The sequence below is a fragment of the Entelurus aequoreus genome, linkage group LG22 (genome assembly GCF_033978785.1).
Source record: "Entelurus aequoreus isolate RoL-2023_Sb linkage group LG22, RoL_Eaeq_v1.1, whole genome shotgun sequence".
Classification (NCBI taxonomy): Eukaryota; Metazoa; Chordata; class Actinopteri; order Syngnathiformes; family Syngnathidae; genus Entelurus; species Entelurus aequoreus.
In genome coordinates, this window is record NC_084752.1 from 22,697,947 (window position 1) to 22,725,866 (window position 27,920).

The 27,920-nt window shown below is 38.3% G+C and overlaps 1 protein-coding gene across 1 annotated transcript; it reads right to left on the reverse strand.

The window, feature by feature from the left end:
- Positions 1-14,181: 14,181 nt before the first annotated feature.
- LOC133639543 (nucleoredoxin-like protein 1) lies at positions 14,182-23,360 on the reverse strand. The gene is made up of 4 exons (XM_062032928.1): positions 23,209-23,360; positions 21,958-22,229; positions 18,266-18,355; positions 14,182-15,151 (listed from the first exon to the last, which is right to left on the reverse strand). The coding sequence occupies exons 2-4, from the start codon at positions 22,191-22,193 to the stop codon at positions 14,866-14,868; spliced, it is 612 nt and encodes a 203-aa protein (XP_061888912.1). The 5' UTR covers positions 22,194-22,229; positions 23,209-23,360; the 3' UTR covers positions 14,182-14,865.
- Positions 23,361-27,920: the final 4,560 nt, after the last annotated feature.

The window sequence follows — 27,920 nt, forward strand, 5'->3', positions numbered from 1 at the left end:
ACTCACATTCACACACTATGGCAAATTTAGTATTATATATATATATATATATATATATATATATATATATATATATATATATATATATATATATATATATATATATATATATATATATATTAGGGGTGTGGGAAAAAATCGATTCGAATTCGAATCGCAATTCTCACGTTGTGCGATTCAGAATCGATTATCCATCCATCCATCCATCTTCTTCCGCTTATCCGAGGTTGGGTCGCGGGGGTAGCAGCCTAAGCAGGGAAGCCCAGACTTTCCTCTCCCCAGCCACTTCCTCCAGCTCCTCCCGGGAGATCCCGAGGCGTTCCCAAGCAAGCCGGGAGACATAGTCTTCCCAACGTGTCCTGGATCTTCCCCGTGGCCTCCTACCGGTTGGACGTGCCCTAAACACCTCCGGAGGGAGGCGTTTGGGTGGCATCCTGACCAGATGCCCGAACCACCTCATCTGGCACTTCTCGATGTGGAGGAGCAGTGGCTTTACTTTGAACTCCCCCCGGATGGCAGAGCTTCTCACCCTATCTCTAAGTGAGAGCCCCGCCACCCGGTGGAGGAAACTCATTTCGGCCGCCTGTACCCGTGATCTTGTCCTTTCGGTCATAACCCAAAGCTCATGACCATAGGTGAGGATGGGAACGTAGATCGACCGGTAAATTGAGAGCGTTGCCTTCCGGCTCAGCTCCTTCTTCACCACAACGGATTGATACAGCGTCCGCATTACTGAAGACACCACACTGATCCGCCTGTTGATCTCACGATCCACTTTTCCCTCACTCGTGAACAAAACTCCTAGGTACTTGAACTCCTCCACTTGGGGCAAGATCTCCTCCCCAATCTGGAGATGGCACTCCACCCTTTTCTGGGCGAGAACCATGGACTCGGACTTGGAGGTGCTGATTCTCATCCCAGTCGCTTCACACTCGGCTGCGAATCGATCCAGTGAGAGCTGAAAATCCTGGCCAGATGAAGCCATCAGGACCACATCATCTGCAAAAAGCAGAGACCTAATCCTGCAGCCACCAAACCGGATCCCCTCAACGCCCTGACTGCGCCTAGAAATTCTGTCCATAAAAGTTATGAACAGAATCGGTGACAAAGGGCAGCCTTGGCGGAGTCCAACCCTCACTGGAAACGTGTCCGACTTTCTGCCGGCAATGCGGACCAAGCTCTGGCACTGATTATACAGGGAGCGGACCGCCACAATCAGACAGTCCGATACCCCATACTCTCTGAGCACTCCCCACAGGACCTCCCGAGGGACACGGTCGAATGCCTTCTCCAAGTCCACAAAGCACATGTAGACTGGTTGGGCAAACTCCCATGCACCCTCAAGGACCCTGCTGAGAGTATAGAGCTGGTCCACAGTTCCACGACCAGGACGAAAACCATACTGTCCTCCTGAATCCGAGGTTCGACTATGCCTCCTCTCCAGTACACCTGAATAGACCTTACCGGGAAGGCTGATCACCACCTGGTGGTGAGTTGGCTGCGATGGTGGGGGAGGATGCCGGACAGACCTGGCAGGCCCAAACGCATTGTGAGGGTCTGCTGGGAACGTCTGGCAGAGTCTCCTGTCAGAGAGAGAATCGATTCTAATTTTTTTTAAATCGATTTTTTATTTATTTATTTTAAAAATATGTATTTATTTATTTTATTTTTTTTTAATTAATCAATCTAACAAAACAATACACAGCAATACCCATAACAATGCAATCCAATTCCAAAACCAAACCCGACCCAGCAACACTCAGAACTGCAATAAACAGAGCAATTGAGAGGAGACACAAACACGACACAGAACAATCCAAAAGTAGTGAAACAAAAATAAATGTTATCAACAACAGTATCAATATTAGTTACAATTTCAACATAGCAGTGATTAAAAATCCCTCATTGACATTATCATTAGACATTTATTAAAAAAAAAAAAAAAGAACAATAGTGTCAGAGTGACTTACACTTGCATCGCATCTCATAAGCTTGACAACAAACTGTGTCCAATATTTTCACAAAGATAAAATAAGTCATATTTTTGGTTCATTTAGTAGTTAAAACAAATTTACATTATTGCAATCAGTTGATAAAACATTGTCCTTTACAATTATAAAAGCTTTTTACAAAAATCTACTACTCTGCTTGCATGTCAGCAGACTGGGGTAGATCCTGCTGAAATCTATGTATTGAATGAATAGAGAATCCTTTTGAATCGGGAAAAAATCGTTTTTGAATCGAGAATCGTGTTGAATTGAAAAAAAATTGATTTTGAATCGAAACGTGACAGCCCTAATATATATATATATATATATATATATATATATATATATATATATATATATATATATATATATATATATATATATATATATATATATATATATATATCCATCCATCCATCCAGTTTCTACCGCTTGTCCCTTTCTGGGTCGCAGGGGGGTGCTGAGTCTATCTCAGCTGCATTCGTGCGGAAGGCGGGGTACACCCTGGACAAGTCGCCACCTCATCGCAGGGCCATTTAATGTATATAATTTCATAAATTCAGTTCAGTTCAGTTTCAGTTTCAGTTTATTTGGAACATGCATACGATACAATGTAATGCATCACACATTTCCAGTTGTTTCAATACAGCACGTCCGAAAAGGAGTAGGAAGAAGCAGAGCTTATTTAATCCTATACCCCTTTTCATACCGTAGCAATTTTATCCAATTTCCTTGTTCTTTGTAACAGAGCAGTGAACAAATAAATAATAAATAAATAATATACCATAGTAAGCATGCAAATATTAATAAATAAATGATAAATGGGTTGTACTTCTATAGCGCTTTTCTACCTTCAAGGTACTCAAAGCGCTTTGACACTATTTCCACATTCACCCATTCACACACACATTCACACACTGATGGCGGGAGCTGCCATGCAAGGCGCTAACCAGCAGCCATCAGGAGCAAGGGTGAAGTGTCTTTCCCAAGGACACAACGGACGTGACTAGGATGGTAGAAGGTGGGGATTGAACCCCAGTAACCAGCAACCCTCCGATTGCTGGCACGGCCACTCTACCAACTTCGCCACGATATTAAATACATAAATATTTTTTGTCTCAATAAAAAAAGGAAAAAAAAAAAAGGGTTCAAGATGTTCATCATAATTGTTGTTCTGTGTACTTTGTGAACACTTGTAGTTTGAACAGTCATATTGGTGCTTTGTTTGATTTCTTTGGTTAATCCGTTCCATAAATTAATTCCACATTCTGATATGCTAAAGATTTTAAGTGTTGTACGAGCATACAAATGTTTTAAATTAGATTTTCCCCTAAGGTTATATTTCTCCTCTTTTGTTGAGAAGAATTGTTGTACATTCTTGGGTAGCAGGTTATAGTTTGCTTTGGACAAATTTTAACTGTTTGCAAATGCACCAAATCGTTCAATTTCAATATTTGTGATTTAATAAATAAAGGGTTTGTATGTTCTCTATATCCAACATTATGTATTATTCTAATTGATCTTTTCTGTAACACGTTAGTGAATGAAGCGCACATTTGTAGTTGTTTACCCATATTTCTACACAATAACTCAGATATGGTAACATAAGTGAGCAGTAGAGAATATGAAGTGATTTTTGGTCTAGAACAAGTTTAGCTTTATTCATTATTGACGTGTTTCTTGCTACTTTATGTTGTATATTTTTTACATGAAATTTCCAATTAATTTGATCATTTATTATGTTTCTTTTATCCTTTCAATGTCTACTCAGTCTATTTGTATTTGTGTTTGACTTTCTCTTCTACTGTTACCAAATAGCATTATTTTAGTCTTACTGAGATTCAAAGGTAGTCTGTTTTTGTCAAACCATCTTTTTAATTTGTTCATTTCTTCTGTTATTATTTGTATTAGCCTCTGTGTGTTCTCTACTGAAATACAGACTGTAGCTGTCTACCATAGAGCAGCATTTTAAATCAACAGATGTGCCCACTTGCTATAGGCAGAGTTCTTAGGGTTTAATCCAAAACTACCTGCTCACCAATGGAATAAATTGACAAATCTAGGCCAACACAATTTGGTCAATTAATCTTCATTCATTTTCTATCTGAACTGGAGGCCCTGAGGGCGAGAGGCGCTGTACATCCGGAACTGGTCACCAGTCTGTCCAAACATCGACATTCATAGCTTGGATTTATATCAGGGCTTACAACGATTAAAAATATTTGATCCCAATGAATCGCAGTTTATCATAGTTACCTGAAAGTTAATCACGATTAATCGCGGATAGATATAATTTTTCGTCATCAATAAGTGTACCCTACACCAGACCTGGGCAAAATAAGGCCCGGGGGCCACATGCGGCCCGTTAAGCTTTTCAATCAGGCCCGCCGGACATTCCCAAATAATTTGTTTAGATCTTTAAGATGGAAACTGCCATTATGATGTGCAGTGATGTTTTCAAATTACCGGAAGTCTTGAACTATACAAAGTATTTCAATGGTTGGAATCTGCGCTTTTGCATTATATACAAGTTATTATGGTAATCTAAGTCACAGCAGCTCAGACGAGGCACCAAGCAGTGTGGGTGGGGAGCGTTTCCACAGAGTGTTTCTAGAGCGGCCAGCCTGAAATGCGGGTGTCATAGACAGACGCGGAAAGAGTTTTTACAACAAAGTTCTAAAGCTTAGTGATATATCAGATGTATCAGATTGTAGGTGTGTGTGTGGGGGGAAGGGGGGTTTCCCTTTGCGTTCATATTTCGCTGTGTTTATTGCATTTTTGTTGTGTTTCGCTTGATTGTAAATAATGTCTATCAAGAGAGGGTGTGTGACGTTCATATGTTGTCAATATTCAGTGTTTTATCGTTCATAGTTAATATTGTAAATCCCACATTCTTTATTTTCATTACATTTTGGATGTGTCATTCAGTAAAAAAAGTAAAAATTCCATTCCGTATTTTAGGGTGGTCTGTCATAACGTTTTTAGCCTTCAATTAGACATTATTGTGAGGTTTTGTATTAGTGTTTCTAAAAATCAGATATACCGGCCCCCAGACACATTGTTTCTGTAAATTTGGCCCCCGAGTCAAAATAATTGCCCAGGCCTGCCCTAGACAGATATTTTTCAAGTTATTACCATGACTGCATTGACAATTATTTTGCTATAATAAAATGTTTTTTAAACATTGTGCTTTTTTAAACAGCTCAGCACAAAACGACGAGAAGCCAGATTTTGTATTTTGTAGAAATACAGAATGTGTATTCCTGCTTGAGGAGCACTTGCATTCAGAGGAGAGGAGCTACACTTCCATATTCAGATGCCAGTTTCACACATTATTAACACAACATGTGGATTGTTACGATCATGCTTTGATTGTCAATGATGTTTGGTAATGTAATCTGTGATATGTATATATATATATATATATATATATATATATATATACTATATATATATATATATATATATATATATATATATATATATATATATATATATTCTGTACATTACATGTTGTACAAGTCAATGGTATTATTTTATCTGCATGACAATTTTTTAACCTTCTCTATTTATTACCAAATTGTAATATTCAGCCTGTTAATTTTCTGTAATTGCGGACTATCAATCAGAACATGTTATAAAAGAGTATACACTATATTTCAATCTGCCAGGAAAACATCTACAATATTTAGGTAGAAATATCCCAGATTAGCTGAGATAGGCTCCAGCGCCCCCCGCAACTCCGAAGGGAATAAGCGGTAGAAAATGGATGGATGGAATATTCCAGATTACATTATAAAACATCTTTGACAAAGCATGATCAGAACGTAAGACAATTTTTCATTTTGTTACGGTAGTTCGACCTGATTATTGTGAAGCTGAAAGTGTGAGATTGGTCGAAGAAGGGGTGTCTTGACATGTTTTTGACGACATGAAAGTCAGATAAAAAAGTGATTCTAGACTTCCTGCTTACAGTCTTTCTTTTTTGCTGAGCTTTTACTCCATCTTACTAGAGCAGTTAGTGTAACAATGTACATTTTATGTAATCAATGCACTCAACTGTACTGTAAACACAAACTTGAAGCTCCTCCTCTCTACAAGCGGCAAAGCGCACCAGCAGGCGTTCGCTCCATTGATGTCCTCTCACGGGGATCGAAGATAAAATAGTCTTGTCTCGTCGGGAGAACGACTTGGATGTGAGATTTCCATAATGTCCCTCTTTCTTTAACCACTTCTGCTTGCTATTTTTGAGCTTGTGGCTCAACAGTAACTGAACGCCATTCCATTTCCCTACGCTAAAGAATTGCACGAAGGTCAAAAAGGAGGAACTTATAGTTATTGCGTTACGGGATGCATAACGTAACCCCAGCCTCTACTGTAGCGTCTATTCTATGCGCCTTATAATGCGGTGCGCCTTATATATGAACACAATTTTGAAATAGGCCATTCATTGAAGGTGCGCCTTATAATCCGGTGCGCTTTATAGTGCGGAAAATACGGTATATGTATATATGTAAACATTTTTCAATATAGATTTTTGAAGATTATGAATCAATTGAGAATTGAGATTAATAAAAATTTTCATTTGGATGCGAATCAATTTTTTGGGGCAACCTTATGGCATACAGTGTCAGGGAAATATGTAAATTGATGTACATTTGTTATTTTGCTCTAAAGAAATATGTTTATTTTTTTGGTATAAAACATGCATCAGATCAAATTCAAGTTGGATTTAAACAAGTATAAATAAGAATGAGACACGTTTGTAATGAAAGGTAAGGGGGAAAGTGGCGCAAAATACAATCCTGCTATAGGGCCCCAATTGGGGAAAGCTATCCTGGGGAATTGTAGCAAGCAACACTACAAGCTACACGGCAAAAGTAGCTTGCTACATCAAGGCTACATTTAACGGAATTCATATCTATGGGCCCACATATATAATATCAATGTTAATGTAGCTGAGAGTGTAAAAATGGACCCAATAAGGTTCCATTACTATTAACTATCTGTCATTTAGATGGGGACACCCTACAACTACCTCTAGGGGTCCCCGCAACCCTTGTGTATGTATTTAGTTAAGTTTGCCTTTACCTTGGCCCACCCCTATAATTTTATTCATTTTCTGTACCTACAGTAAAATAAACAGCATCTATCTATATATTGACAAAAAAAACAATGACTTGCGTGTTGTTTGGGAACGGTTGGTAATGGTTACATGCAGTAAAACTTTTCATGAACTCAGAATCGGAATCAGAAATACTTTATCAACTCACCTTAATGTGTGTTCCTAAATTTGTGTTGGACGTCGTGGATGAAGAAAGCAGTTATGATTTTGGTTTACAGAGTAAACAACTGAAAACTAAGGTTTTGGGCATTGTTTTCGCTAAACGCATACATTTGTCTAAATATTGTTAAGGACACGTATTGTTGAGGGTTTCTTGCACGTCATCTTTGTTACTGAAGGAAAAATCTAATCCGCGGCAGAAAATTCCTTTTGCCATTTTCAAATATGTTTTCTTTTTTTGTTTTAATTGTCCCTCTGTGTCTAACTCCCTTGTCGCCATGTGACATGAGTGCATGATTGTTATGATTTTGCTTACTGGTTTGACCCGCCTTATCATGCCTCTTATTGGCCAGTCCGTAATGTTTCTCCTTAACCAGGAACCCGCGGCTCCAAAGCCACATGCGGCTCTTTAGCGCTGCCCTAGTGCCTCCCTGGACCTCTTTCAGAGACATATACAACTTTCTCTGCGTTTTATGCCACTCCTTCTTGTCTCATTTTGTCCACCAAACATTGTATGCTGTGCGTGAATGCACAAATGTGAGCTTTGTTGATTTTATTGATACGCTGTAGTGCTTGTCAGGCATATTTGGTCACTGCATGACTGCAAGCTAATCTATGCTAACATGTTATTTGGGCTAGCTGTATGTACATATTGCATCATTATGCCTTGTTTGTAGGATATATTTGAGCTATTTTAATTTCCTTTACTTATGTCCTCTGTGTATTTAATTGATATTTGCATGTCTCATGACACATTATCTGTATTTAACATGGACTGCATTTCTCAATTGTTTGTGTGTCATGTTGTTCCAGACCACAGCAAACGTTACCCAGCTTGCAAAGATTGTAATAAATCCATTAGAAGAAGACAGCCTGCCGTTTCCTTAAACTTGGACACACATCTATACCGTTGGCCATTCTAAGCCAGTAATTTCCAGAAGTTATCTCATCCTGTGAGAAGCCTCCATTTTATTCATGATTTCCAATGTTGCAAAAATATGTAGAATAAAAATTAAAATAAAAACATTTCAGTCAACGAAGATTTGCGTCAGCCTTTGATAGTGTCACAGCTCTGTATAACACAGTTTGAGAGGAACCCAAGGATGCAGACAAAAGGTGAGTTGAACAGTTCTTCACTGAAGTAGTGTACTCACAAAAGGCGCTCCTCACTGGAGGGAACAAAAGGCGACGGTGCAAAAAGGAGAACTCAAAATGGGCACCGTGGAGAAAACAAAAACTAATATATAAAAATAGAACAAACTTGGGTCGCAGTTGCAAGACGTGCTACCGCCGACGTAGACACCAAGCTGGATGGCACCGGGAGTGGCCAGAATGACAAGCTGCAAGAAACATGAAGCATGGAAGCCATCAGAAGTGAAGAGCCGAGGAGTGGAATCACCAAGTGCCATCCAGCTGCCAAGGTGCTGCTTAAATAGCATCAGGGTAAATTGGGAGCAGCTGTGCACGTCTCACAAGTCCGCCCACAATGGAAACACAGGAACTCTAAGGGAAGGAGAAATGAAGTTAAGGTCAACAAGGTCAACTGCACCAACAAGGAAAACTGAATACAAACCACAAGGTGGCAGCAGGTGGTGACAGATAGTAGGCTAATGTAGCTGATATAGACACTTACATCATGTGTTGCCTTCATTGATTGATTGATTGAGACTTTTATTAGTAGGTTGCACAGTGAAGTACATATTCCGTACAATTGACCACTAAATGGTAACACCCGAATAAGTTTTTCAACTTGTTTAAGTCGGGGTCCACTTAAATTGATTCATGATACAGATATATACTATCATATATACTATCATCATAATACAGTCATCACACAAGATAATCACATTGAATTATTTACATTATTTACAATCAGGGGTGTGGAGGGTGGGGGGTAGGATATGGACAGCAAGTAGTGGACATAGAGAGAGAGAGAGAGGGAGAGAGAGAGAGAGAGAGAGAGAGAGAGAGAGAGAGAGAGAGAGAGAGAGAGAGAGAGAGAGAGAGAGAGAGAGAGAGAGAGAGAGAAGAGAGAGAGATCAGAAGGCATAAGAAAAACTATCTGCATTTGATTGTTTACATTTGATTATTAGCATTTGATTATTAGCAATCCGGGGAGGGTGTTAGTTTAGGGTTGTAGCTGCCTGGAGGTGAACTTTTATTGCGGTTTTGAAGGAGGATAGAGATGCCCTTTCTTTTATACCTGTTGGGAGCGCATTCCACATTCCACATTCATTATAACACTTATATAAGACTTTTAACGTAATTTTGATAGTAGGCTAATATAACTAATATAGACACTTACATCATGTGTTGCCTTCATTATAACACATATATAAGGCTTTTAATTTTTTCCTGCTCGGGACAGATTTTTTTTGTATTTCTTGGTCCAATATGGCTCTTTCAACATTTTGGGTTGCCGACCCCTGCCCTAACTATAGCCAATTTAGACTCATCATACGAACATGGACTTTCTCCGTATGTATGAATGTTTTCAGGAAAAGCTACTCGTTCAAAAAGTAGCTTAGTTACCGCAAAGCTACTGGGAAATGTAATTAAGCTACATGTAGCTTGTTACTGCCCATCACTGCATATAGTTCAAACTTTTATCTGTCTGTAGACTTGATGCTGAAGCGCAAATAACTACAACTACAAGCTGTCGAAGGGGGCGTGACCCGGAGGAGGATTTCGGCACATAAATAAGACCACCCACAAAATGGGCCATTTTGAAGAGACTTAAAGATGGTCTGTAAAACAAACTCTATGCAAAATTTTGACCAAAGAACCACCATTACATGTTATGTAGACCACATGGAAGCGTTTTAAATGTAGAAAAAGTAATAATAATGTGACCCCTTTAAACAAAGACCCACGTCACTGAGTGAGGAGTGATAATTGCTCACTGAGTTAAGATTGTCTAAGATGTTAAAATCCAACTGGCATGCTTTTTTGTGGACCTTAAAAAGTGAACATGACTAGAGGGAAAAAAAACTGCTCACTGCATGTATTGTAAATTATGTTAGTTATATTGTAACCGAATGATTATTACACATTTCTGAGTTACAACAAAATTCACTATAACTGTTCTAATTAATTAGTAAGGTGTTACTCTGGACACTGTGTAGGAAATACATGTTTGAAAGAAAAAACAACTCCATATGGTTTATCTGGTGGGGCACTGCCCTAATAAAGTGCTATCACTGATTAATAAAGTCTTAGATTTGACAGAGATTTAGGGTACTATAGGCATCTAAATATGTTACATTAATTCTGACTTTGTTTTTATATGATGTTTCGCCTCTCATCTGAGCAGGCTTTATCAGTTCATACTCATAGACTGGTCAGATCTGGTCCAACTAGTACGGTGGTCACAGCTCATATAGCAAGACTAGATCTGACCAATCTATGTCTATGAGCTGATGAAGCCTGCTCGGATGACAGGTGAAACGTCTTCTAAGACAAACTGAACAGTCCAGTTGCGATCGATTGAATGCCCTGAGAATACAATGACCTGATGAATGAGAACATCCATAGACATATACAATGAGATGATCCATGGTAGCTTCAATTCAATTACATATCATTTGGATTAAACTTGATTAGGCTTGATTTAACCTTACAGCTTGTATACATTCATCAAATTTCCTTCAAATCGGATATGTTTAAATAGAAATATCCTTGGGAGAACAGCAATCTGAGTGCTAGGTATGACGTTTTACTTAAAAACACAAACCAACCAAGTCAGATGACAACATCAATATATTTGAGGGAATGCAATAATGGGATGAAATATACTGATTAAAGGAAATGAGGCAAACTCTCTTCCAAACAATAACTAACATGACATTCACTTCTTTTTATGGCATATTTCCATTTATGTAGAGTTAATACAACAATACAAAGACGCACCTTGCCAGTCAAACGTTCACATTTGCCTAATGGCTGCATTGCAAGCCTCAGAAGTCAGAGGAAGGTAGAAAGCTTTTCAGAGCTGTGAGATCAGGAAATGTCGAGAGGCAATTTGCAGATCCTGACCATGAAAGCATAAAAGCACCATTGCCATCACTATCATCAGTATGAAAACATTAAGTTCTTTACATGTCACAGTCAAAGGAAATCAATAATTATGTGAAAGTCACAGACAAGTGACTTAGAATAACCCTGATTGCCTCTTATGCGCAGAGCAGAGTCAGACTTCTTGGGCTAAACATTCAAGGAACAACATTCACGGGCAAAATTATCTTAATGGCGTATGAATAATTCATCAGCGTCTCAGATCTGGGAATTAGCATGATGTGTTTTGATTGAATGGTGCGAATTGCCCGCTTTACTGATTTTACCAACCACTCTCCCATACACAGTCAGTCGCACAATCATGCAGAGACTTGGAGCACAACCAACGTGGCAGCCAAACAGAGATCAGCGCTGATTTGTGTTGTTTTTATGTTACTTTTAATTGGTGGATGGCAAATCAATACACAGTGAGAGCGAAGCCATTTCAGTTATAAGAAAGCAATGTAATCACACTAATATCAGATTGGCATTCCAGCTACATCAATATATGTCTTTATCTTCAGACAAATGAGGGTTTTGTTTGTCTGGAAGTTGTCGGTGTGTCAAGTCGTAACGTAAAAAAGCATTCAATTACTAACAAGTGCGCCCAGTCAAGCTCAGGCTTCCAACAAGGCCGAACTATAATTCTAGATAGTCTCTTAAGAGGAACACTAAAGGAAACATTTTGGTTGACTACAGAATTATTTGTAAACATGCTCAGCTGATGATTAAAGTAAAAGAAAAAACACTAAGGACTGTCGTAAATGTAAGAAGTTATTAAATGCAGCCTATAAAGTTTATATACAGCTACTCTCAATGCGATACCACTCATGCATGATTCAATGGTACCTCTGTATTTGTAAGCCTCATGGACTAACAGATTAATTGGATTTGCATTATTTCTCATGCTAAAAATTGCCATGATTTTCATGCCTTTCTGTCTTCATCTGATTACAAAAACAGAGGTACCACGGTGTATTAACAAATATTTTGCATGATCCAGCCTAAAAACATTCATAGAAATCAATGGGACTAAATGCTCATACTGCTTGGTGGTGGTACAGCATACAGTGTATCAGGTTATTCAACTAAATGCTTTAGAGGGCCACATTTTCAGAAAGCTGAGGACCGGGAGCCGGACTTCTCCCTTCACTATTAGTCTTATTTTGTACATTACAAAGAACCATTGCCTCTACTCCAGTAGACATTTGATTTCAGTCCATTTTCTTTGTTACCGGGGAGTTCTGCTGTTTTTAATAATATTCCACAAAAAAGCTCATCAAAGACCATCTCTATGACAGCATTCTACTGTTTTTAGGAATCTGCTGCAAAAATGTGAGTTTCTCATAGGATTTTTTTTAACTGAACCTTGAGGAACACTACTAGTGTAACTTAAGAAGTTGAACAAATGACTACTGACTGCATCGGAAGTAAACAAGCTACATCAACACCTTGGTTATATAAATCAGTGATCCCCGGATCCCCAACCACCGGTCCGGGGACCGGTACCGGTCGGTGACGCATTTTCTACCGGGCCGCAGAGAAACATTAAATCATTTATAAACGACTGCATTTTCTCCGACTTAACTTTTGCCTGTCCCACTAGACCAGTGGTTCTTAACCTGGGTTTGATCAAACCCTAGGGGTTCGGTGAGTCGGCCTCAGGGGTTCGGCGGAGCCTCTGCCGCGGAGGTCAAGATACACTCGACTCATCGTGTAAATAAAAACTTCTCCCTATTGGCGTATTATGGATACCCCCCAAAATGTTCCCTCTAATTTTCCATCTGATTTGCAGGTGTGTAATTTGTTGTGAGTTCATGCACTGTGTTGGTTTTGTTCTTTGAACAAGGTGATGTTCATGCACGGTTCATTTTGTGCACCAGTAAAGAAACATATAACTTTGTCTTGAACTAGAAAAAATATATTTTTCACTAAAGAAGGGTTCGGTGAATGCGCATATGAAACTGGTGGGGTACGGTACCTCCAACAAGGTTAAGAACCACTGCACTAGACACACCAATAAGCTTGTTTATAGATGTACAATACAACTCCTCATAGTAGGTTGCCATTTGTTATATTTGTCATAGCTTTGGGACATGATACAATGCACATTAATGAACATATAAAACATAAATGTGACAGATTGTAGCCAAAGGCTGATTTCCATCTACATCTCATTGCAAAGAAACAGAATAATTATGTATACATTATTACACAACTCTTATGCTTAAGGGCCGTTGCTATAGTTATTATCAATTGTGCTGAAATTGTATTTTTCTTTGTCTGTTTCCAGGTTTCCAGAATCGACCTGCTGACTGCCAAGGCCGGACATCGAGTACTGTGACGCAGACAGAGCAGAGACAAGGCGATATCACGACTGTCAGCACATTTGCATTTTTGTATAATCATATATTGTGTCTAACTGGAGCTGTCGAGATTACCCTCTTCCCTCAGCGACAGCTTCAGTGATGTAACCAGGGACCTCACAAATAAATAGAGGAAGCACGTGGGCTGGACTTTTAGAACGTAGTTTGGATCTGTAGCTAGAGTACAGCCTAAAAAACGTGTCTCCTCAATTGAGCCAAATTTAACTCTGTCTCTGCATGATTCCTTGCTTCTCGTCTGTTTAATAATAATAATAATAATAATACCTGGGATTTATAGAGCGCTTTTCTAAGTACCCAAAGTCGCTTTACATGTTAAAAACCCATCATTCATTCACACCTGGTGGTGGTAAGCTACTTTCGTAGCCACAGCTGCCCTAGGGTAGACTGACGGAAGCGTGGCTGCCAATTTGCGCCTACGGCCCCTCCGACCACCACCTATCATTCATTCAACATTCATTCACCGGTGTGAGCGGCACCGGGGGCAAGGGTGAAGTGTCCTGCCCAAGGACACAACGGCATGGTAAGAGGCGGGGAGCGAACCTGCAACCCTCAGGTTTCTGAGACGGGCGCTCTACCCACTACGCCATGCCGCCCCATAAATGTCATAATAGATGTCATCAATGTTTGAACCTGACACTAATTCAGCGTTATAGTGAGTTGTATTTTTCATGCACTTATTTTTGCTGTATTTATCTGGAAGTGGAAAGCCGGGTCCCTGAAAATAAGGCCTACATTAAACCGGTCCGTGGTGCAAAAAAGGTTGAGGACCACTGATATAAATCACATTCCGAAAAAAAATTGTAACTGCCAAACGGAGAGGACACAAAGGGTGCCTTGAGGAATGCCTAAGTTATTTAAATCACAAGTTTGGACCCTAGTGTTTTATGTTTGCTAGGGATCTGCCAATTTGTTCAGTGGTCCAAGTTCCTCAATAAAACAGGAGCACTCTCGTGTTTTTAGGAATTTGCTGCAAATATATTTGTCTCCCAAGCTTCGAACTGAACTCCAGGACGGTATGGTGTCATTCCCTGGGCTGGATTAGTAGACATATACAGAAAAAGCAATGTTTCACAAATCCTCAAAGTCAATACAATCTTCTTTGTCTTCTCATCACCACGGCAACCCTCCACTTCCTTTTCGCATCATTTCCTCCTCAATCCCAGCCTCTTTTCTGCTCTTTCTTCCTCTTCTTGTCGTCCTTCACCTTGTACTTGAGTCTCCTGATAGGGTCTGTGAAGCTACGTGTGGACTTGTCCTGAAAATCCTCTGTGCTCATGAAGTTCCTGTCTAGAAGCTCCGCTGCTTCCTGCCAGTTGAGGTAGCAGTCAGGGCCAAGCCGGAGTATCTCGTCCACTGCATTCGGAATGAGGATTGAACAGTCGGGGCGCAGGACCACCACTGTGGGAAGCTCCTTCACATTAAACATGTCCTCCAGCTCTCTGTGGACACACATAATGGCACTCACAGTGGCCCACACATAATGTACTAAGAAAACACTATGGGCCTGATCTACTGAAAGTTTGTACTAAAACGTATGCAAACTTGATGAGAAGATTATGTCTTTTTAGTGAGCAGAATAAGGAGCGCAATCCATTTAGCGCAGGGGTGTCCAAACTTTTTCCACTGAGGGCCGCACACTGAAAAATCAAAGCAAGCAGGGGCCATTTTGATATTTTTTATTTCAAAAACCAATACAATATATGTATAAAAAATATACATTTAGGCCTCCACTCAAGCTTAATCTCGGGGACCCCACAGGGTTTTGGTCAAAAAAATATTTAAAATGTGTCATTATTCAGTATTATTATTATTCAAGTTTTAAATCGCTAGATCAACATTAGGTCTATCTGTCAATATAACGTTTTTAAAGATTAAAGTTGTATGCTCTTTTTGTCAAAGAAAACCCATTTTTTTAATGGAAAAAATAGAAAATATGCAATATTTTCACCCAATAAAATGTTTAAGTGGAATATTTGAGATTATATAATAATTGGAGCCTTAAAAAGGTCAATAACTCATAACACAGTTGATTTTAATTCGTTATTATTTTTTAAGCAATGACACTTAAAAACAAATCACACTAAAATTATTGGGGATCCAAAAGGGTCCTACTCATTAAGGTGTTAAAAAATAAATTATAATTTTTCTTACTGTTTACTTTGAACACCTCGAGATCAACTCCAGATCTATCCGTCAATTATAAGTTTTATTGTTGTTTATGTTTTTTGTTTGTTCGTTTGAGGCCCTTCTTTAAAAAAAATAGCTCAGTTTTTTATATGGCGAACACAAAATATGCAACATTTTCCCAAAAAATATCTCAAAGTGGAATATCTAATGTGACGTAATTGGAGCCTTGAATAGGTCAATAATTCATAATGACATTGATTTTGATTCATTATTATTTTTTAAAGAAATAAAACATGGCAGCTTTGTGTTATTAGAGTAAGCATTGCAACATTTTCTTGTTAAATTTCACCTGTTTGCTCTTTTATATCACTTTTTATGTTTTTAATTTTTTCCAATCGTATTTTAAAATGTGTCGTGGAGCCGTTAAAAAGTGACCTGCGGGCCGCAAATGGCCCTCGGGCCGCACTTTGGACACCCCTGATTTAGCGTGTCTGTCTTCATGAATATGCAGAATATATGCTGATCATCAGAACGCCTACAATACCGGGAGGAGAAAATGCAAATATAATAATAATAATAATAATAATAAACAGCAATTTCAATAGGGCCCTTGCGGTGGTCTGCATCACTCCTGCTCGGGCCCTGATTATTCAGCACACGCAGTTTGATTTATCAAGAATGAAACTCAACTGCGAGCGCTATTTTGCGTCTTTATTTAACACGTCTGAAAAGCACGTGCAAACCGACACAATCACACACACGGTTGTGAGGAGAGAGTGGATTGCGCAGCAGGTCCATCCTACATATGCTTGTCAACATATATGGACTGTCAAAATTAGAAGTATCAGCCGTCCATCCATCCATTTTCTACCGTTTGTCCCTAATGGGGTCGCAGGGGGTGCTGGAGGCTATCTCAGCTGCATTCGGGTGGAAGGCGGAGTACACCCTGGACAAGTTGCCACCTCATCGCAGGGCCAACACAGAGAGACAGACAACATTCACACTCACATTCACACACTAGGGCCAGTTTAGTGTTGCCAATCAACCTATCCCCAGGTGCATGTCTTTGGAGGTGGGAGGAAGCCGCAGTACTCGGAGGGAACCCATGCAGTCACGGGTAGAACATGCAGACTCCACATAGAAAGACTAGGGCAGGGGTCGGCAACCCAAAATGTTGAAAGAGCCATATTGGACCAAAAATACAAAAACAAATCTGTCTGGAGCCGCAAAAAATTAAAAGCCATATTACATGTGTCATGGGATATACATTTAATTAAGAGGACTTAAAGGAAACTAAATGAGCTCAAATATAGCTACAAATGAGGCATAATGATGCAATATGTACATATCGCTAGCCTAAATAGCATGTTAGCATCGATTAGCTTGCAGTCATGCAGTGACCAAATATGTCTGGTTAGCACTCCACACAAGTCAATAACAACAAAACTCACCTTTGTGCATTCATGCACAACGTTAAAAGTGTGGTGGACAAAATGAGACAGAAAAAGAAGTGGCATAAAACACGTCCTAGAAAGTCGGAGAAAGTTATACATGTAAACAAACTATACGGTGAGTTCAAGGACCGCCAAAGTTAGTAGGACAAAACGGCGCTCGCCAAATACTCGAATCAGTGAAGCACGTTTAATACAAACAGTGTGATTTATAACAATTAGGGAGGTTTGTGTCATGTTTGTCCTCCTACAGAAACCATACTAAACAAAAAAAAATTGATTTTTTTCCCCCTCATCTTTTTTCATTCTTCATACATTTTTGAAAAATCTCCAGAGAGCCACTAGGGCGGCGCTAAAGAGCCGCATGCGGCTCTAGAGCCGCGGGTTGCCGACCCCCGGACTAGGGGATCGAACCCAGAGCCTTTGTATTGTGAGGTGCATGCACTAACCCCTGTACGACCTTGCTGCCCAAATTACTAATATCATTTTATTTAAGATTAAAGATTAAAGTACCAATGATTGTCACACACACACTAGATGTGGTGAAATTTGTCCTCTGCATTTGACCCATCCCCTTGGGGAGCAGTGGGGAGCAGTGGGCAGCAGCGGTGCCGCGCCCGGGAATCATTTTGGTGATTTAACCCCCAACTTATAGCTTGCTGGATGACTGAAGTGACCGATTAAAACAAATTTAATGAATGCCTTTTGGTGTCTGCTGGTGTTTTTTTCAATGAAGTTTGTTGTATCATATAGAAAGTACACATCAAAACATCAATTAAATATGGCGGTCTGCACCACTTTTCAATTGTACATGCAGTCTTAGTAGATCCCGCGCAACACGCCCAATAATAGTACACGCAATTTTATATTTTGCACGCGTTTTTTAGCGCATGGTATTTTGATCTTAGTCGACCAGGCCCTGTGTGTATTTACATAACAACCATCTTAACCAGCCTGTTGGCTTAGACCACTCACCCCCTGTAGGGGTCTTCATAGGCCAGGAACAGACACTTCTTAGGCAGCTCTTTGAGGACATTCTCTTGTTGCTCCTCCGACGGGTCCAAGCTGACGTTAAAAAAAACAGCACGGTTTTTTTTGTAAAACATTTCCTCTGACTGTAGTGTGAAAATAACGTTTGAATTGATAAACAAATAAGGGGTTAAATGATCTAATCTATGTTCTGGATGGATGGATACATAAATGAATAAATGGATGAGGACAATATGAATGAGGACAATATGAATATAATACGGTATGTTTAATGAATGAACAAATTATACATACATGCATGGGTGAAGGTTGAATGGCTAACTGATTAGATGGATGAATGAATGAATGAATTGACCATTAAATTGATGAGGAATGAATGGAAAGATAGATTATGAATGAATGAATTAGATCATTGTTTTACTTTGGTCAGTGAAATGAATATATGGATAAATGAAGGAGTGAATGAACTCATGGATGGTTGAAACAATACATGGTTATTTAAATTAATTCATAAGTAGATGAATGAATGAATTCATCTACCTATTAATTATTTTTTTATATGAATATAATAAATATAATATATGAATATAATCAGGTATGTTTAATGAATGAACAAATTATACATACATGCATGGGTAAAGGTTGGATGGCTAACTGATTGGAGGGATGAATTAATGAATTAATTGATAAATTGATGAGGAATTAATGTATAGATAGATAATGAATGAATGAATTAGATAATTGTTTGACTTTGGTCAGTAAAATGAATGTATGGATAAATTAATGAGTGAATGAACTCATGGGTGGATGAACAAATATATGGATATTTGAATTAATTCATAGGTAGATGAATGCATGAATGAACGAATGAATGAATGAATGAATGAATGAATGATCAAGTTAAGAAATAATAGAATGAATGAATGAATGAATGAATGAATGAATGAATGAATGAATGAATGAATGAATGAAAATACAATATACATGATGCATGGATGAATGGCTGAATTGAATTAATTGAAGGATAGTTGAATAGATACAATATGAATACACTATGGTTTGTTAATAAATAAATGAATACATTCATTAGAGGGTTGATGGATAATTGATTGGATGGATAATAAATATAATTTAAAAAATGATGAGGAATGAATGGATATATGTATATTATGAATGAATGAAAGACTTAATGAAAAAAATTTTCATTCATTAATTTCTTAATTCCTTCATTCTCTTATCCTTCCACTCATTAATTAATTCATGCATTAATTCATTCAATTACCCATGTATTCTTTCATCAATCCATGAGTTAATTCACTCATTCAACCATCAATGCATTGATTTTACCAGCTTTATTGAAGATATTGTATGTTTTCAATATCTGCAATTGAAGATTTTACCAGCTTTATTGAAGATATAGTATGTTTTCTCATAATCTTCTATAAAGCTGGTAAAATCAATGCAAGGATGGTTGAATCAGTGAATTAATGCATGAATGAATTCATTAATGAGTGGAAGGATAAGAGAATGAAGGAATGAAGAAATTAATGAATGAAAATACAATATACATGAATTAATGGATGGATTGAAATTGATGGATGGTTGAATTAATACATATAATATAGATACAATATAATTTGTTTATGAATGAATGAATACATGCCTGGGTGACGGTTGAAATAATAACTGACTAATTGACTGATAAACGGATGGATTGATTAGATAAATAATTAGTTGATACACACAAAACAGAATTGATATAGCTGGTAAAATGAATGAAAGCATGAATGAATGAATGAAAATAAAACATATTTAATGAATGATTAAATGAGTGGGTGGATTAATTTTCACACTGTTTATTCGTGGAAGCTGGATGGATTGGTTGATAAATAAATTAATTGATGGATGCTGAGTGAAATAACTGTATGTATATTCATTCATGGAACATGGATGATCGAATGAATACATGGATGCTTAAATAAAAGGATGGATGGTTGAAGGAATGAATGGACTAATGAATTATTCCAACCAGGATGTTTGAATAATGAATACATGGACATGGAATAATGAATTGATGAAGTAGTACATACAATATGGACTGTTGACAGAATACATGGATGGATGAATGAATGAAAACATGAGCGATGGTGGATGTATAATTGATGAATGAGAGGATTGATAAATGAATGAGTGGGTGGGTGAATGGTTGCACACATACTGTACAGTATATGCAGATGGAAGGAACTCCAACAAAGGTGACAGTTTTGTAACATTTGAAGCGTATAAATCCCAAATGCTATTACTACTATTCTAGTGTCATTGGATGTGTTTATGTGGACACTAGGGTTGTACAGTATACCGGTATTAGTATAGTACCGCGATACTAATTAATCATATTCGGTACTATACCGCCTCTGAAAAGTACCGGTCCGTCGTCACGTCGTGTCATTGCTGGTTTACGAGCAGACAAGCATGTTCGGCAGCGCACAATCACTGAGTACTTACAAGCAGACACAGTGTGTAGACAGACAAGGGAGAACGGACGCATTTTGGCTTAAAAACTAACGATAAAGGTGAAGTTATAACACTGAAACACCCTCAGGAAGAGGTACTTTAAGACATGGCTAGCTAGCTAGCGGCTAACGTCCTGCCTCAGTCTGCAGTGTTTTAGCTACTTTTATATCACTAATCCTCGCCCTCATGGCGACAAATAAAGTATGTTTCATACAAGTATCATCCCTGCAGGACGAGGAATAGCTAAACATGCTTCACTACACATTGTAGCTCACCGGCGTCACAATGTAAACATTGGTGGATCTACACCTGACATCCACTGTAATGATACCAAGTACAGTAGCGTATCTAGTTGATACTACTATGATTAAGTTATTTTTCGGCATCACAACATATTCTTTAGTTTTTTTTAAATGTATATTATGTTTATAAACTCAGGAAATATGTCCCTGGACACATGAGTACTTTGAATATGACCAATGTGTGATCCTGTAACTACTTGGTATCAAATTGATACCCAAATTTGTGGTATCATCCAAAACTAATGTGAAACATCCAAACAACCCAGAAGAATAAGTGATTATTACATTATACCAAAAGTGCAGAAAGAACATGTTAAAACAGAAAGTAAGCAGATGTTAACAGTAAATGAACAAGTAGATTAATAATTAATTTTCTACCACTTGTCCTTAATAATGTTGACAAAATAATAGAATGATAAATGACACAATATGTTACTGCATATGTCAGCAGACTAATTAGGATCCTGTGTTTGTTCACTCACTACTTAAAGACAAGTTGTCTTGTTTGTTCACTATTTTATTTAAGGACTATATTGCAATAAGAAACATATGTTTAATGTACCATAAGATTTGTTGTTAAAATAAAGGTAATCGTGCAATTTTTTGTGGTCCCCTTTATTTAGAAAAGTATCGAAAAGTACAGAAAAGTATAGAAATAATTTTGGTACCGCTATCGGTACCAAAATATTGGTATCGGGACAACACTTGTGAACACGTTTTTTTTTTTTTTTTTTTAAGCCGTAACAAGCTTTTTGAAAAGTAATATACAGTTGTGTGACTCTGCTACTATATTTACCATTGGGGGGGGGGGGGGGGGTGGGGGGGTACTACTACTACTCACATGACTGGGCAATATACTACCTAATGTACAGGAGGACCAGCTGAGCAGATCGATCCACGTAAAACTCGTCGGTCAAGCGTTCGAAGAAGTCGCCGAGCTCGGGTACGAACCTCCGACATCTCTCACATGCAGCAGAGGCAAAGAAAAGCATCAAGATGCGGTTCTGCAGGTGCGTGACGATCTCACGTTCTGTGTCCAGCTCGTCCTGGTCCCTGTTGTTCTTCAGCAGGACCCGGTCAACGAACAGGTCCGCCATCTTGAACTGCCCTGGAGAAGGTGTAGCCTATTGAAGCTAGGGGAAAAGGTTAGGTGGTTCAGTGTTTTTTAACCTTTTTTGAGCCAGGGCACAATTTTTTTTAATTGAAAAAATGCAGAGGCACACCACCGGCAGGAAACATTCAGAAATGAAACTAAGCAGTCGAAATTGACAGTAAAAAGTAGTTCTCGCAATTGTTGGATATGAATTCAAACCATAACCAACCATGCATCACTATAGCTCTTGTCTCAAAGTAGATGTACGCCGTGACTTATTTGGAGTTGTTTTGCTGTTTTCCTGTGTAGTGTTTTAGTTCTTGTCTTGCGCTCCTATTTTGGTGTTGATTGTCATGTCATGTCCGGATGTACTTTGTGGACGCCATCTGCTGCTCCACACGCTGTAAGTCTTTGCTGTCGTCCAGCATTCTAATTTTGTTTACTTTGCAGCCAGTTCGGTTTTAGCTTCAATTTGCATAGCTTTCCCTAAGCTTCAATGCCTTTTCTTAGCGTTTTGTTTTTAGTTTTTTAGTTTTCGTAGCCTTTTGTTTATTTTTGATCTAAGCATTAAATACCTTTTTACCTGCACGCTGCCTCCCGCTGTCGTCTGCATATTGTGATCACGACAAACCATGTTCCCGACATCTACAAATCAATTAGCTACCTGCTGCCACCTACTGATATGGAAGAGTATTACACGTTTACTCTGCCGAGCTCTAGACAGCACAGACACTCAACAACGGCACATTATTTGCGGATTATAACTAACGGTTTGCAAAAAATGATTTTAACCCAGCTAGGTGAAATTACATAATCTCCCACGGCACACCAGACTGAGGTGGTTTACCAACAAACAACATGAGTAGAATACAGTGACGGAGAGCTACTACCGTGGCTTTCACCAGCCCTGTTTGAAATGAACTAATGAGTCTCCTCGCTGTCATCCCCGTACAGCGGCCATTAATCACACAAGCACGTCTCGCTTGCTGTTAAATCTGATAATCCTCATTCTTGCTTACCTCCACCTCACAGGAGCAAAGTCAAAAAGAGAACGGCCTTTTTTCTTCGCTTTTATCTCCTATACTTGAATCATTTCCAAGGCTGTCTCCTCAAATCACGTCCACTCTCAAACTGTGTGCCTCCTTCACCTTGATTGTTGTTCGCTCCTATTTCCTTTTTGTCAGCGCTTCACCCTCTCCTGCTGGGTCTGGGAGGGTGGGGGTGAGACAAGGTGCTCACTGTGGACAGAAATGTGGTGTCTTCGTGCACAACGTTGAATGTACAAGGGTCATTCCACTGAATCGGTGCCATTTGCATCCCCAGGAAATATCAATCAATCAATCAAAGTTTACTTATGTAGCCCTAAATCACGAGTGTCTCAAAGGGCTGCACAAGACACAAATAGTAAGTAAGCAAATTTTATTTATAAAGCGCTTTCCACAGATAAAATCACAAAGCACTGTACAAATCATAGGTAAAGTAAAACAACAATTCAATTTAAAACACCATAAAAAGGGTACAAAGTGAATTAAAATTGATAGTTAAAAAGGTGCATTACTAAAAAGAGAGGTTTTCAAATGTTTCTTAAAAGTTTCAACACAGTCAAGATTGCGGAGGGACTGGAGTAAATTGTTCCAGAGTCTTGGAGCTATAGCCTGGAACGCCAGGTCTCCACGGGTTTCAAAACGAGTTTTCTGGCTCTTTAGAAGACCCCTGGCCTGAAGACTGGAGGCTGCGCCCTGAAGAGTAGAGGCATAGCAAGTCAGTGATGTACTGAGGGGCCCCACCATGCAAAGCACGGAATGTCAGGACTAAAATTTTAAACTCAATGCGAACTGGAAGCCAATGAAGACTGGATCAAACGGGGGGTGATATGGGCTGTTCAGGGTGCACCGGTCAAGAGTCTGGCAGCCAAATTTTGTACAGTCTGAAGTCTCTTTAGCGTTGACTTGTTGAAGAGAGCGAAGAGAGAATTGCAATAGTCAATGCGAGATGAAATGAACGTGTGAATGAACATTTCGAGATCCAATTTTGACAACAAATTTCTCACTTTACAAATATTTCTGAGATGATAAAAACAGTTTTGGGTCAGTTGACGACAGAGACCCTCCAAAGACATGGACTGATCCAACACAACCCCAAGGTATCAGAGGCTGCTTTTAACAGATGCACCCAGAGCACCGAGGGAGTTCTTGATCAGGGGGATCTTTTTATCGGGAGCAATTATCAGAGTTTCTGTTTTGTTAGAATTTATCTGGAGTAAATTTGAGGACAACCCGTTTTTAATACAGGATACGCACTCCAAGAACTCAGATAAATAGTGAAACTCTGATAAAATAAAGTAAAATACATAATAAAATGTATACACTGCAAAGAAGAGCTGACAAAATAGAAGATAAAAAGACTAGATTTTACTAAAAAATATATGAAATTATTTGTTCCTGCAGCTAGTTCATTTTACTTGCTAAAATACTCCTAAATTCAGATTTGTATATCTAGAGCAGGGGTGTCGAACTAATTTTAGATCGAGGGCCACATGGAGAAAAATCTACTCCCAAGTGGGCCGGACTGGTAAAATCACGGCAAGATAATATAAAAATAAAGACAACTTCAGATTGTTTTCTTTGTTTAAAAATAGAACAAACACATTCTGAAATTGTACAAATCATAATGTTGTAGGTTTTTTTTTTACACTTACATGTTGCGGTTATTAGTATTCTATCTTTATTTGTCGTTATTTATATTTTCTGAATAAATTATGTGATAATGTTCATCAGTCAACTCATTGGTGTTGATTTTCAATCTATGAAGATAAAAAAATGATATCAAAATCAAATTACAGGATGTTATTTATGTAGTTTGATAATTTCCTCGACTGATGTACTAACATCATGTGGTTTATTTTGTACATATGTAGCATCATCTACAAAGATACAAATAATTGCTATTGCCACATCTAGTGGATACATTTAGAACAGCAGTTTCTTTCATTCAAAAATTTCAGGTTCATTTTTAGACTTAGCGGGCCGGATAAAACTTGTTTGCGGGCCTGATCCGGCCCTCGGGCCGTACGTTTGACAACCCTGATCTAGACCTTAGCAGGACTTTCAAGATATAAATTAATATTGTATTCAGAAAACTAGCATTATTCAAATTGCAGTCCCTAAATTAAGCATCCCTGAGATGTTGGGTTCAGAGAATCTGGAGAAATCACTGCACGTAAGCAGCTAAGCCCGTGACCTTCGATCCCTCAGGCTGTTCTGCATCAACAAGCGACATCAGTGTGCAAAGGATATCACCACATGGGCTCAGGAACACTTCAGAAACCCACTGTCAGTAACTACAGTTGGTCGCTACATCTGTAAGTGCAAGTTAAAACTCTCCTATGCAAGGTGAAAACCGTTTATCAACAACACCCAGAAATGCCGTCGGCTTCGCTGGGCCTGAGGTCATCTAAGATGGACTGATACAAAGTGGAAAAGTGTTCTGTAGTCTGACGAGTCCACATTTCAAATTGTTTTTGGAAACTGTGGACGTCGTGTCCTCCGGACCAAAGAGAAAAAGAACCATCCGGGTTGTTATAGGCGCAAAGTTGAAAAGCCAGCATCTGTGATGGTATGGGGGTGTATTAGTGCCCAAGACATGGGTAACTTACACATCTGTGAAGGCGCCATTAATGCTGAAAGGTACATACAGGTTTTGGAGCAACATATGTTGCCATCCAAGCAACGTTACCATGGACGCCCCTGCTTATTTCAGCAAGACAATGCCAAGCCACATGTTACATCAACGTGGCTTCATAGTAAAAAAGTGTGGGTACTAGACTGGCCTGCCTGTAGTCCAGACCTGTCTCCCATTGAAAATGTGTGGCGCATTATGAAGCCTAAAATACCACAACGGAGACCCCCGGACTGTTGAACAACTTAAGCTGTACATCAAGCAAGAATGGGAAAGAATTCCACCTGAGAAGCTTCAAAAATGTGTCTCCTCAGTTCCCAAACGTTTACTGAGTGTTGTTAAAAGGAAAGGCCATGTAACACAGTGGTGAACATGCCCTTTCCCTACTACTTTGGCACGTGTTGCAGCCATGAAATTCTAAGTTAATTATTATTTACAAAAAAAAAAAAAGTTTATGAGTTTGAACATCAAATATCTTGTCTTTGTAGTGCATTCAATTGAATATGGGTTGAAAAGGATTTGCAAATCATTGTATTCCGTTTATATTTACATCTAACACAATTTCCCAACTCATATGGAAACGGGGTTTGTACATGGTGACAAGTCATGTGATTATTTAAATTCATAGTCTGGACACTTTGTATTGAATTTGTTGGCACTTTTTTGGAAAAAAAAAAAAACCCAAAAAACATGTATCTATTTTTTTAAAATATATATATATATATATATCTATATATATATATATATATATATATATATATATATATATATATATATATATATATATATATATATATATATATATATATATATATATATATAGATATATATGTATATATATCTATATATATATATATAGATATATATATATATATAGATATATACATATATCTATATATATATATATATCTATATATATATATATATATATATATATATATATATATATATATATATATATATATATATATAGATATATAGATATACTTTTTTTTTTTTTTTTTCAAAACAAAACCAAATAATTTAGGCCGTTTATCTCGATGTGTCCTTGATATTTTAATCCCATCTTTGACCCTTAGCCAAGATACATGTGACTCCAAGTGATAAAATAATGAAGATCTTCTCCTGATCATACCTGTCAACAGTTATTTGGTACACACGATTCATTAAAAACAACACCAATAATAATGGACAATATATATATTTAATTAAGTTGATAACATGCATACTGTTTAGTGTTCGTCTTACAAACTCAACATGTACTCTTAAGTTCCGGTGCCAGCACCTGTAACGAGTTTCAAATACACTTTATATATTTGAATTGACTTAGGTGAATAGAAATTGTAATACCACTCCCTACCACCGGGGGCAACAGTGGGACAGAATCAGGGCTCCAAGATTCCCCCACCATCTGTACTATCATAATCCCAAAAATACAATTTGACACGTACAATACGAGGATGTTAGCAAACATTCTGATCTGCGCATTTGATGAGCATGGTCTCAGCCAGGTGAGGGCGCTGTTCTGCTAGTGGCAGATTGTTTTCCTCCTGTTCATATCTTCAACTGTAAAACTGTATTTTAAGCGACTCTATACACCAGAGGTCTTAAAATTAAATTTATCTATGGGCCGCTGGAGTTAGTAAGTAAGTAAGTAAGTACATTTTATTTATAAAGCGCTTTTCACAGAGCGCTGTACAAAACATAGGTGAAGTAAAACAACAATTCAACTAAAACAACAGGGGCAACATCATAAAAAGGATATAAAGTGGATTAAAAATGATTAAAGGTTAAGAGAGTTAGGTCCCGCCGTCCATCCCTTCCGAATGCCCGTCTTGGTTGGGGCCTGCTGGGTCTAGTTCCCGCGTCTATTCTGGCAGCTTGGTGCACTGCAAGGTATTCCGCAGTGCTGCAAGTCGGCCAGCTGCTGGGGTAGTGACCTTGTGTGTCAGCATGTCTGTGATCTTCTTTTAAATGTATTATTTTATATATATATATATTTTTTTTTTTTTTAATGTCATTGTTGTTGTTTTTATTTTATTTTGTAGTAATT